The sequence below is a fragment of the Camelina sativa genome, chromosome 15 (assembly GCF_030686135.1).
Source record: "Camelina sativa cultivar CO46 ecotype springtype chromosome 15, ASM3068613v1".
In the NCBI taxonomy this organism is placed as follows: Eukaryota; Viridiplantae; Streptophyta; class Magnoliopsida; order Brassicales; family Brassicaceae; genus Camelina; species Camelina sativa.
The window spans coordinates 495680-509164 of record NC_141894.1 but is presented as its reverse complement, the minus strand read 5'-3'; the positions used below and the strand labels follow the sequence as shown (position 1 = coordinate 509164).

The window sequence follows — 13485 nt, the reverse complement described above, 5'->3', positions numbered from 1 at the left end:
GAAGTCTGAAGAATCAACAAAAATAAGTAGGGATTACATTACATATATATATCGTCGTTGGTCGACAAAAAAAAATATAAAAGAAATAAAATCTCAGTTTGGAAGACCCACCAATCTCAGACCATGCAAGCTTTCTTCCAGTTCACCAATCCACTTTCCCCTCCCCCCTAATAATTTATTTTGATTTTGTGTTACCATTTCCATTGCATTAGAATACAAATTTATTTATTTTCTCTTATCCTTTTAGATAAATATATATAATTTATTTCTTCTCCTTCTCATAAAAAAAATGCTGTGTGTTCCTGACAAAGTCCACATGCACATGTAAAAGGGGCACCAAGACTTATAAAGACCCACCCACATTATTTTGTCCACATGGATGTGTAAGGAAATTTTAGCTAAATTATCTCACTCATTGTCTTAGATAAAATCTTCATTCATTTTGTATTTTTTTTTTTTTTTAAAAGAAGAAGATAAAACTTCAGTTTCCTTTCTAAAGAGAAAAAGCCAAAATAATTTTTGGAGAAAATTGTAAAATTAAAAATATCATAAGACCTATCAATTTCTTATTTGTACCAACACACTGAAATAAATAGAAATAGATAGACATGGCTAACATTTCTTATAATAGAACCAAAATATAACCAATTAGTTTTCCCAATTTCAAAAAAGCATTTTTTTTTTTTTTTGTTAAAAATAAAGTTGCCTTGTGCTGTCATGTGCATAACTATCATCTTAGGAGGTGAACCAGATTCCTCATTATTTGGCGAGCAGAATTTTTCAGAGCTCTGACATATAATTAAAAAGTTATAAGATATATATACTAAATAATAAAATAAAACAAACCTCTTACATGTATGATTCTAACATGTTAACACATGTACATGCATTACATTATATATGAATGTTCAAAGCCACCTTTGACAGTTGTATCTTTGCCTTTAAAGATAGAAACCTCTTTCTCAAAGACCAAAAACAAAATCTTCTTCTTTTTTTTTTGGTGGTGCTCTTCTCTTCTTTCTTCTTCAAGGTAACCTCCAAGCAACTCGCAGAGGAACCTAATCTGTTGTCTGCTCATAACTTTACAAGAAGCTATCATTTGTCCTTAATGTTGGCTTCTTCTTGTCCATTTCTTCCTTTCTTCTTCTTCTTCTGAAACACAAGAAAAAAACATCTTTAATCCAGAACAGAGTAAAAAAGACGAAGAAACTGGTAATTGTAAAAGCAGAGTACTTACATATGAAGAGAAACTTGAATTTGTGAAAGTCTGTTTAGATTATCCCTTTTGAGATAAGTGTTAAAGAAGCAGAAGAAGATATGTCTGCAAAACTTCTGTATAACTTGTCAGATGAGAATCCAAATCTTAATAAACAGTTTGGATGCATGAATGGGATCTTTCAAGTGTTTTATCGGCAACATTGTCCGGCGAGACCAGTCGCCGTCTCTGGCCATGTAGACAAGTCTTTGCCTCCAGGTAACTTGAACTCTCTATCTCTCTCTCTCTTACTAAATCTCAGTTCTGAGTTTAGGACCACATGGAAACAGAGTAGTAGTTTCACTAGAACCAAAAACAGGCTTATAGCTAAGAACATGGGGTTCTTTTTGCAGGAGATAGAAAAGATATCGTCGGTGAAACTAACATGGAAAGTGATAAAGAAACGGTAAGAATCTAAACTCAGTTTATGCACTCATCGTTAACGAATGAGGATTCAGGAAACAGAAACTGAAAGAAACAGAGAATTTTTTGGGAATTGCAGGAGAGGAGTAGCACCAAGAAGAAGAAGTCAGCAGCAAAGGAGAAGCATAGAGTCTCTTCTGAATCCTCTTCAAGGCCTTCGTTTTCCTCTTCTCCTCGCTCCTCGAGCTTCTCGTCTGCAGAAGTCAGTACCACAGCTTCTCAATTTGACCCGCCTGGTGAGAATCTGATCAGAGAGCAGCCCAATGGTGGCCTGATGACGCCATATGATCTAAAGGAGCTTGTGAAAGGCTCTATTAATAGAGAAATAAGAACCAGGGGTGAAGAAGCAGCCTTCACTCAGCAGCAGCAGCCCAATTCAGCTCGAGCTAGCTTGTTGCTCTCGTCATTGCGTTCACCATGTCGGAGTTCTAATGAGTGGAATGAAGGAAGAGGAATGGCTGGGAGGTTTAAGGAAAGTCATCGCCTTTCTTATGATGAGAGGGAGATGAGAAACAACGGATACAAGACGGGCTCGAAGTTCAAAGAGACACCGAGGTTGTCATTGGATAGCAGATCAAATTCCTTTAGGAGTCCGAGAGCAGATAGCCCGAGATCAAGTTGTCCAGAGGAACACGAAACAATAAGTCACAGGAGATCGAACTCGAGTGTTGTTGCCAAATTGATGGGTCTTGAAGTCATGGCGGACAATTCTGATACGGAACAGAGAAGAGAAAACCGGTTTTGTGATTCTCCAAGGCCAATGTCTAGAATGGAACCAACAGCTCTACAGAGATCTAGAAGCGTTGATTCCATGAAAAAGATACCTGCTTCTGCTGCTTCCAAGTTTCCAATGGAACCAGCTCCATGGAAGCAAATGAAAGCAGGCGACACTGCACTGACGGTTTATGGCGAAATTCAGAAGCGGCTTACACAGTTGGAGTTTAAAAAGTCTGGAAAAGATCTCAGAGCTCTTAAGCAAATACTTGAGGCTATGGAGAAAACGCAGCAGTTAATAGATGAAAGCAGAGATGAAAACAGTACACTGAGTACAACCACTCCTATGCAGAGAACCAACCAGCCAGTTCCAGCTGCAACAAGTCCAGCCAGGAACTTCAAATCTTCGATCGTTCTTATGAAGTCGGCGGCTCCAGCTTCCCCCTCTTCGCTATCACAGAATGTCAGTTTACCAAATGTCAAGGTTGGAAACTCTAAACAAACCCGAAAAGTCACCTCGGGGAAGCAGAACGCGATGGATTTAACCCCAAGGCCAGGCCTTTACAAGGGCCAACATGATTCCACGAAGAGCAATAGCCCAAAAACATTACGGTCGAGGCAAGTTTTGGCTGCGGATTCTTGTTCCATGACCAAGTCAGGTAGGAGCCAACAGAACAGTGTCAGCCCAAGAGCACAGCCAAAGAAGCTCGGGTTCGAGAAGCAGTCTCGACCCACAACTCCAAAATCAGAGTCAGGCAAAAAGCAAATAGGAAGGCAGCAGACAGAGGTAGCCTCCCCGAGAAGAAAACAGGGATTAAAACCTCGCAATACTCTTCAGCAACCTGATGACCGTTTAAGTGATGCAAGCAGTGACTTGAGGAGTCTAAGATCTGACAGCAACATAAGCTTGGGGTCGAATGTTGACACCGAGGTTACAAGCAGACATAGGTTGGAGAGAAATTGTGACTTCCAAGAGCAGCACACCCCAAGACAAAGGGTATATAATAAGATCTCTTTATCTCTCACACAAATCTTCACTTCTCAAGTTAATTCATTAGTATTCATTTAACTGAATATCTTCTGTTTACCAATGCAGAGTTCGGACTTTGGAATCAAACAAGACAGGCCGTCCCTAAAACCTCTGAAAGTTACAATTGAACAACCGAGCCCAGTTTCAGTTCTTGATGCAGCCTTCGACGACGAGGATTCACCGTCCCCTGTGAGGAAGATATCCCTTAGTTTTAAAGGTAAGACACTGAAAAAAGAACATATACAGTAGCAATTACATGTACATCGATGCTAATTAACTACATGGATTCACAAAGTTTTGGATTAAGTTAAGTTCTCACCGTTTTTTGGTTCTTTTGCCACAGAGGAGGATCCTTCACGTTCTGAAGAATCTGAGTGGATAAACAAGCCTACCAGCTTCTGCAGATCCATACTATTTCCTGAGAGTAATCAGGGCACAACACAGCTAGGTTCTGATCTTCTCGAATACCTCCCTGAAGACGGTACAGACTTCAAAAGCGGCGACAACAAGTACATCTTGGAGATATTGTTGGCATCAGGGCTTCTAAGAGATCTCGAATACAGCATGGTAAGCTTTCAGCTGCACCAAGCGCGCCTCCCGATCAATCCTGGTCTGTTCTTTATCCTGGAACAGAATAAGGCCAGCAATGTGACTCTACCGGACAGCAAATATAGAGGCAGAGGTTTCAGACACGAGCAGACAAACGCGACAGAGAAAATCAGGAGAAAACTGGTCTTTGATACCGTAAACGAGATTCTAGCTCAGAGATTCACTGCAGAAGGCAGTACCAAACCACGTTTAACATCATATCCACTCAAAAAGATGGAGAAAATATCAAAAGAAGAAAAACTTCTGCAGACTCTGTGTTCAGAGATTGATAGGTTACAACAAAACAACTCAAAGTGTCTCTTGGAGGACGATGAGGAAGACATCGTATGGGAGGACCAGCAAATTCAAGGCATGAACTTGAAAGAGTTTGAAGGAGAGACTCCAGGGATTGTGCTAGATATTGAGAGAATGATTTTCAGAGACTTAGTTAATGAAGTTTGCTTCTGCTAATTTGTTTATGGTTATCACTTAGAATTGTAAATGAAGGGATCTTAGAGAGGAAAGAACCTCTGGTCCTCTTCCTACTTGGTTGTTGTAACCAGCATATATATACAGGTCTAATTAATGTATAAGGATAATGCATATACCAAAAGTGCCAAGAGCATATTAATTGGTCTATCAAAATAACATGTCACCAGCAACTGAACTTTAAAGGCCAAACAACCTTCTATTTCTCCATCATTTTGAATTAGTAAAAATCTCTTACCCTAAGAAGTAACGTATTCCAGTTGCAACAATCACTAAACTCAGGATGCAAAGCTATCTTGTCTACAAATTCTAAAATGACATAATACCTATTTTACATCTGAGTGGACAATTTGCGAGTCAAGTCTTCCGCGCTTATCTTCGGTTTCTGACTTTTTCTTTCTATTGTCTTCACCATCTTCCTGGAAGATCCGATCTATTGCCAAGCACGTAGGTCTTTTGGTAGTCCCAATCTTGAAACGTACCAGATTACGCTGTGTTCTTGCACCATCTCTCTTCCCTCCATCCTCAGAAACAGCTATCCCGTTCTTGTTGATGATTTCCTCCGAGGGAGCAGATACCTCTAGAACCGGGATGTGATGGTTGTTTCTCACATGCTTATCAGGATCGTGATTGATTCCAACAACTTGATTTGAAAGCTCCAGAGGAGGAAACACAGGTGACACATCCTTCTCCACAAATCGAAGAGGCGCGGTTAAAAACAGGTTACCTTCCACTTCTGCTTCTGCTGTGTCCCGAACATCCTTTGGAGATTTAAGAATTTCTAACCTACCACCATCAAAAGAATGTTGCACACTCGGTAAAGACGAACCATTTTCTTTACTTGGGATTCCTTGTTCGATTGTGCCTTCATTAGCTTCTTCTGATCGATTGGTATCGGGAAACGCAGGAAGCCAAACAGGAATGTGTTCATCTGGAGGCTCTTCTCCAACTTCAGAGAAACTAGGAGAAGGTCTTTTCTCTTTACTAAACGGAAAACGTGGAAGAGAATAAACAAACGGCAACTCGTCAGCTTCTCTAGTATAACGAATAATATCCTTGACAACACCGGAATCAGCAAGACAATGATCAGTATCTGAAACAGCAGGAAAACCCAAACCAGATCCCAAATCCTCTAATGCTTGAACAATGTCGAGAGAATTAGCATCTACTCTACCAGCTAAGTTGGCATAAAAATGAGCAGTCTTGCCAATACTCTGGAGATACTGAACAGCAACATCGGTTAGTGTATCAAGAGCAGAGTCTTGAAAAGAAGTAAACCTTAAACCTTCCCGTGACTGAGAATCCTGATAAGAGTTAACCTCAACACTCTCTGAAATCTGAGCGACAGCCATTTTAGCAACGGCGAAAGCGAAATCATTGCCTTGGGAAAGCTTTCTATTACCACTTTGTTGAGTTCCACTTTCCTCAACTCCATTGCTCATATTCAAACTTTGTTGCAACTTCACCCAACATAACCATTTCTTGAATGAAAAAACAACACAACACGCATCCCTCTGAGAGATGACAGAAACAAAACTCAATTCATTCCCCTCAAAGTTCTTCCCTTGTGCACCTAAATAAGAGAGAAGAAAACATCAGAATCAATTCTGAACTAACCCATAAAACCCAATCAAAGGAAATTGACTATTAAATTATGATCCAGTCACTAAGAAAAACTCAGATTTCAGCGAAACCCTAAAACGTAAATCGGGTTTGAATTCACCGCAAATAGAGAGCAACAAAGCAAACTTGAGAGTGAGAGAGAGAGTAAACAAATACAGTAAGGAGAAGTAGAGTGCTTACCGGAGAAAAGGATATCTCCATTGTAAATTTTACCGAGGAAGAAGAACAGACACACTTGGGCAGCTACCTATCGGCGGTGAAGAAGAAAGTAAAAACCCTAGCGAAATTGAAAGTGGGTACCAACCCAAGCTAGCGATAGCTCCAAAGTTAAACCCTTTCGATCCAGAAAAGAGAGAGATAGAGAAGGCGAAGGCGAAGAACAAAGAAGAGAGAAAGAGTGGCAGTTTTTTTTTTTTGCAAAGTTTTGAGATTTTTTTTAGTTAAAGGAGCAAACTGAACCCAGACATTTTGTTTTTAAAGAATCAAATTAGCCCTTTAATAAGGAAATTAATCTTTTATTAAAGCGAGTTTAAAATTCGAATTATTTTTTTTTAGTAAGGGGTTACAGCGATGATGCAATTATTAAAGAGAGAATTCAATTATTGCGGCTAACGACAATTAATTAACCAGATCCATATATGAAAATAGCTTTTGGATTCGAGAGAGGAGCTTCATGGGCTTTCTAGTTATCAAACATAAATAATGGGCCTTCCTGGTTGGCTCAATTACAAACGATGACGTAATATGCAAAGCAAAGCTAAGTTACAAGGGAGATAATGCGAATAATATAATACTGACTGAAAAAAGCTCAAAATGTTTTCATTGGAAATCAAAATCAAAGTAAAACCATGATGGTTTCTAGGTATGGTTCGGTTAACCAAGGAGTAATTACAACAATATGTATAAAAAGTATATATATATCAATAAATCATGTACCATATAGGCAAATACATATAGCTAGAGTTCGACAGGGAAGCTTTTTGCAGAAAGTATGATGATATAGGTCAGAGCCACAGAGCATTGGATCGGCAGCCTTTTTATTCAAATCAATCAAAGATCGTACGCTTACATTATTTACTAGCTTTTGTCTCTATTACCCTTTTTTACTTCTTCTTCTCTTCCTCCTTCACTCTCATTGGTTCCACCTTTTATAATTACCTTCTACTTTATATATTTACATAATTAAAGCTTATAAATATTTGTGTATCTGCATTTAAGACTAACTCTTGCGTTGGTGAACATGCATGTGATACTAGACTATACATAATTTGAGTTAACAACGAGGGCATTTAGCCTATCTAGTCATCTAGAGTTTTAAACGGGAATGGCGTCCTTGCATCTTCAGTTAAAGTCCAACTTACTATTCTAATCAGATAGTTAAAAATGGACACTTGTATATCAACCACATTCATCATCTAATCTACCTACAGTCACGAGCTGAGTTAGTTCTGTGTATCCAAAATAGAAACACATGATCCCTCCTTATAGCTCAATTAACATATCAAATATAGACTATTAGATTCCATCTCATATTATTGCGTTATCTATTGATGAATCTGTGTTTCTTTAGCTTCTCATTCTCAAGAGTGATACATTATTGATTATTTGTACTTATACTAAGAGCCCTAAATGTATCTACATTTCATGCAAGTGTTAGTGAGTATTCAGATCCTACGAGGAAGATATTAATATTTTTAGAAGAGAAAGTTCCAAACACATGCTAAACACACATGCAATAATTTACTAAATCAATTATAGTATCAATTTGTATATAAAAAATATATCAGAAAAAAGTACAATATTAAATTAGCTAGTAATTATTGTTTTTGTTTTGTGTCCCCCTTACTTCTGAACACGAACAAAACATTAATTGTTTATATAGCTAGCCTAATTTCACATATGGTGTTCACTTCCTCTACTTGTACTACTACTCTCCGACCCTTGAAGCTTCGACATACTAGCCGCTGTAGTAATATTATCTCGGCTAAATTGGACATAAGGCATCCGATTATTAATGTCTCTACCACCATTGTTGTTGCTACTACTACCATGTAGCAATGAATATAAAGTCGAAATGTTTTGGGATGACGAAGATGAAGAGTTACCCATTAACGGCATTTGAAAATGGCTTGCCATTTGCCTCGGATCTATTGTCTCCATAGTTCCTGAACCAGCTGACGAAGATGATGGAAACAAAGATTGTATAGTTGTTGTCGTTGTTGATGTCGTCATTGGACATACCAAAATTTGTGATGGAAATGGGACAAGACTATGTAGTTGATGTTGATGATAATCTCCTTGGAAGCTCAAATATTGTTGATGTTGGTGATGATGATGATGATGATGTTCCATGTTGTGATGATAAGTTCCGTAAGACCCAATATGATGATGATTGTTTGTGAAAACGACATCGTTGTCTCCCTTCTCTTTGTTGTTTACTTCACGGCTGCTAGTACTAGTCTCTTCTACACATCCTCCATTGATTTTAAACCCGAGTTGGGTCGGATCTTGATGAACCGGCCTTTGACCAAGATTCAAGAACGACTGATGATGGTTGAAGAGGCTAAAATTCTCCGGCGAGATTGGTAACGGAGGGAGCTCGTCGATCTCCTCTTTAGCTGCATCGAGCAACCAGTCCACGGCTTTGCTAGGCTGGTCAACGCCGAGTCGTTCTTGAAGATCATAAAGCTGAATAGCCGTGGGGACTGATAATCTCACGCGTCTGTCACGTAGCCCACGTAACGTAGACACTTTGCTGTGACGGTCTTTGCCTCCAAAGGCGCGTGAAACCCTAACAATCCTCGGATCCTTCGACTTCATCCACGAAGAAGAAGAGGAGGTTGGCGGCTTTTTATTTACGGTTTTGCCACTGGTGGCTCTGGCTTGGTCTTCTTCTTGATCTTCTTCTACGTCTCCTTCACGTCTTGTCGCAGCCCCGCCCGAAACTTCGTCGTTTGCATCTTTCCAAGGCATGATATTCATAATGCTATTGTCAAGATCTCTCTATATATTTAATACAAAAAGATGAATCAAATGTAAAACCGTTAGTAGAAAACATATATAAGGGAATTTAGAATTAAAAAAAAAATTAAACAATTTAGTTTTGAATTTCGAAATCTCATATATCTTTTCGAGTTTCTGAATCCTTTAAAAACTAATTACAAAATGGAAAGAGAAACCAAAAAATTAGGGTTTAATTGAGCTTTTTTTCTTCAATTGACTTAATTCTTATAAGACAGGATAAAAAAAAAAAAAATATATATATATATATATATATATATATATAAAGCATGTACTGTTTCTTACCTGAGTTTCAAAGTTTGTACGGCCTTGAGCTTTAACAGAAAAATCTAGGGTTTTGCTGTTCTACAATGTTAAGTAATAAGATGAAGAATGATGCTGAGTAATAGAGAAAAGAAAGTATGTTATTCGAATTTTCTTTTTCAAAAAGTAAAAATGAAAATGAAAAGAAAGAAAAAAAATTAGAAAGAGGAAGATGCTTTTGGAAGTGAATATGAGAACCCTACCAATATCATAAGCCTCCAAAATTTAGAAGTATTGCGACTTAAGTATTTTTATGTTGGAAAAAGCAATGGACGACATAATGCCACATGGCGGATTTCGCTATCCTCGACTGAAAAATAAATTAAATGCGTTTGAATAAATCAGTCGAGTTCATTTTCATCTTTATTATTTATGGATCATCTCAAATCTATATACGGACGAGAAAAATTAAACTCGAATATTTTATCATCTATATATTTGTGATATGACTTGCAACTATAATACGGCTAAGAAGAAAACCCCAAACAAGTATACGTGAATATCCAAATTTAAAAGAAATCAATTATAGATACCAAAATATAACGTGAAGTTATATATAATAGTAGCTTGTTAGAACAGCTAGCTAATTAATGTTCTCAAGATGAAAATAATTAACGAAATTTTAGGAGCTAATAAATTTAATTAAAGACCACTGAATGAATTATGAAATGCAACTCACATCCTTGATGTCTATATATAGCTAAAGCTAACCAAACTCTTTCAAGTTTCATTCTTGATGTCTTTCTGTTTTCCATTTTCTTTCAAACTTCATTGTCTAGTGGACAGAAAAAGGCAACTCACATATACGGTTATATAGTGTATGTGCATGACCATCGACGACAATTGCAAAAGGTTGTGAATTTACCCGATGCACGCCTCGTGTACCTTGTGTTGACTGTTGAGTCACGATTTTACCTTTTCAAAACACAAGTACATTAATTAGACATCACTATGCCCTAGTTTACTTTTGCTTCATAAAAACCGGTTTAGCATCTTTGTTTATCAAAAGGTTGGATATAGTAATATAGTAATTGACATTTCTAAATATATGTATAATCGGCTCTATCCTATTTTTCCATTTATATATTAGGATATAGTGATATAGTAATTGACATTTCTATATATCTGTATTAATTGTGCTTATCTACTAAAAAAACTAATTGACATTTGAGTCGCAAGGAAAGAAAAGAAAAAATGTGCATACGTTTTGGTTAGCTACCACATACATTATTTGAATATAAAAAAAACATTCGTTAATTTAACATCCTCAAAATTAAGTAATTATATCATTTATACATAATGAAATATCTGCTGGCGACTTTCAAAGAGAGCATGCTTATTTGATCATTAATTTCCTTTGTTTGCCAGATAAAAAAAAATATGCTGGCAAGCTAGACTCTTATTTGGATCCATTTGCGAAATTATATATTGTATCAGCATAATATGTGAAAGGAAAAGGGCCATGTAAACCCTTAACTTGAAAACTTTATTTCTTTCTTTCTTTTCTACGTGTTAATGTTCTAAGAAAACATTGAAACAAAACTTTTTCAAATTTCCAAAGCAAAAAAGAAAAGAAACAAAAAAACAGAAGTGGCGATATATATTAGGTATCCACATGATTGTCTTTATAAGTGTGCAACTTATCCATTCACAATAAGATTCCAACCCATTTATTATTTCTCAAATACATTGTAAATATCTTATGAATCGATAATATCAAATTAACTTTTTATTAAATTGTACATCGTCTTTAAATAAAGTGATGTAAGAATATTAATAGGAAAAAATAGAAGTGGACGAAAGCAATATATCCTTATGAATCAAAACAAAGGAGTGAGAAAAAAAAAAGTGTGATGATGATGATCATTTTATCTTAAGACATCACATGAGAACAAAGGAGAAATCGGACAAACTTAAAATCCACTAAGTCATGTCTTCTTCACCGACTCCAAAAGCTTGTGGTCTCATGAACAAAGATTGGGTTTTTAATAGCTTTTCAATAGTAATAATTAATGATGTGAAGGATCAACGACAATAATATCCTAAAAATTGGGTCTAATAATCCAAACGATATATATATTTGAAGTCATATATCACTAATTAAGAAACTAATATACATATCTTGTTAAACCTTAAAAGTATTAGTTCTCCATGTTTAATACGTAGCAATTAATATTAGCGTCAGCTAGAGCTGGCACGAACAAAAAATAAATAAAGAACGAGTAGTTAAGTATGGATATTGCAAATAGATCGAACACCATATCATTAATTTCGCACGACGTGGATATTCAAATGATCTACCTATACTGCTATACAGTACCGTCGGTACGCGTACGCATGCCATTTCGAGACGTATACAATTTAGTTTCTTCCACTTGAGGTTGATTTCAAACACGTTTATATATACACATAAATATGTAGAACATTTTTAAGATTCTATGATCATATAGATACGACCAGGACTTTTAAATATTCCAGAAGCAGAACATTGACACTTTTAATTTCTTTTTGAAACGTTGATATATAGTCCGCATGTGAAAACTAGCTCAGAACGTGATAGTATGAGTTATTGGTCGATTAATGTATTCAAGAATATTAATATTTGCTAAAAAAGTAGCTGAAGAGTGAAGAGAGGGTTGGGCATCTCGAGAGAGAAACTGAAGAAAACAGAAGAGAAAAAGAGAGTTATTTACTACTCTACTCAATGGTCCCCCCAATTTTCCTATCACTTTTTTGTTTTACCTGTCACGATTTTAATTACCTCTATTACAATTATCCCCAATAGTTATATTTCTACTTCAGTGTTACTTGTTGTATTGTGGATCTGGTAATGGTATACCGAAACAGGCAGCAAATTTTCACTTTCAGTTATAGTATCTTTGATTAAGTGGATCCACTAATTGACATCTTATTATAACACATATGAGCATGTAGATATCATAGTTGTTAGAAAGTTTAGATATGAAACACAAGTCTTATTTGGTATATCCATTAATGTCAAGACAAACATAAAAATGTTAGACAACAATTTTTACCCTTTTCTACTTTGGGATATCAATACATTTGAGAAATTAAATTGCAAATTATAATTAACAAGAATATGACTCATAAAAAGGTTAGAAATTTTAAATTAGTTTGATATAAAAATTGCATGCGTACTTTTTTTTCAATGTACTGTTCCTATCCCAAACACCAATCCCTATGCTCAATCCATATGGTAGATACTAGATAGTAACCCAACATAGATATATGTCGTAGATGGCCGCAGGCAGTAGTAAGCAAACCTTGTTTTACTATTCTGAATATATTTATGAGTCGTCCTTTCTTTGTTTATTTGTACGAAATCCAACTTGTATTATGTGAGTTTGTTGTTTTTGTGGAGTCCTGGATCATGAATTTGGGCCAAGAAAAGAAATATAGAGGGCCAACTGTGATGGAGGAAAAGCCCAATGGATACAATCTCTATATTTTTTAGAAAGCTGAAAACTCTTTGGAGAGAGAAGATGGTTTGTGGACTCTTTTTGGGGAATGTAACTTTTGTTTAGCTATATAAACTGTTCGTAAAGAAGTATCTCGTGTATACCGAAAACATGTAAATTAGGTTCTGTAACATGATGTGGTGTGTTGTTCTATAGAAGATAAATTAATAATTACATTATAAATAGATAAGATTTTTGGAACTATATATATATATATATATATATTACTACCAATTTATATATCAAAAAGTGAAAATATGTTGTTAAAAGTAAAAACCACAAAAATAAAACCAAAGCCGGTTGATGACTAGTAGTGCTTAATTTTGTTTTCTTATTTTTAAACAATAATGACCCCTGCAACTTGGTAATATATTGTCGTGAAGCAATGAATAAAAGATATACGTGGCGTATTCTAGAAGCGAAACGTGTCACAAATCTTATCACTTTTGATTATGAGAAAAAAATAGATTTGAATCTGTAACCAAAAAAAAGAAATACAAGTTGGCCACTACGGTCGATGGATGGCGTGTCCCACTTCTCTCTCTCGAATTTGTTTTGCG

The 13485-nt window shown here is 36.1% G+C and overlaps 2 protein-coding genes and 1 pseudogene across 3 annotated transcripts; 1 reads left to right on the top strand and 2 right to left on the bottom strand.

The window, feature by feature from the left end:
* Window positions 1-385: 385 nt before the first annotated feature.
* Window positions 386-4655, top strand: LOC104744281 (protein LONGIFOLIA 2). Its single transcript, XM_087487549.1, has 5 exons — window positions 386-1474; window positions 1609-1661; window positions 1758-3389; window positions 3489-3639; window positions 3766-4655. Exons 1-5 carry the CDS (start codon window positions 1318-1320, stop codon window positions 4479-4481), a joined length of 2709 nt encoding a protein of 902 aa, XP_087343675.1. The 5' UTR covers window positions 386-1317; the 3' UTR covers window positions 4482-4655.
* On the bottom strand, window positions 4616-6592 carry LOC104744283 (uncharacterized). The gene is made up of 2 exons (XM_087487550.1): window positions 6303-6592; window positions 4616-6072 (listed from the first exon to the last, which is right to left on the bottom strand). Exon 2 carries the CDS (start codon window positions 5939-5941, stop codon window positions 4826-4828), a length of 1116 nt encoding a protein of 371 aa, XP_087343676.1. The 5' UTR covers window positions 5942-6072; window positions 6303-6592; the 3' UTR covers window positions 4616-4825.
* Window positions 6593-7829: 1237 nt separating this feature from the next.
* LOC104744279 (transcription factor TCP13 pseudogene) lies at window positions 7830-10230 on the bottom strand (annotated as a pseudogene). Its single transcript, XR_015581709.1, has 2 exons — window positions 9429-10230; window positions 7830-9125 (listed from the first exon to the last, which is right to left on the bottom strand). The product of XR_015581709.1 is annotated as a transcription factor TCP13 pseudogene (transcript).
* Window positions 10231-13485: the final 3255 nt, after the last annotated feature.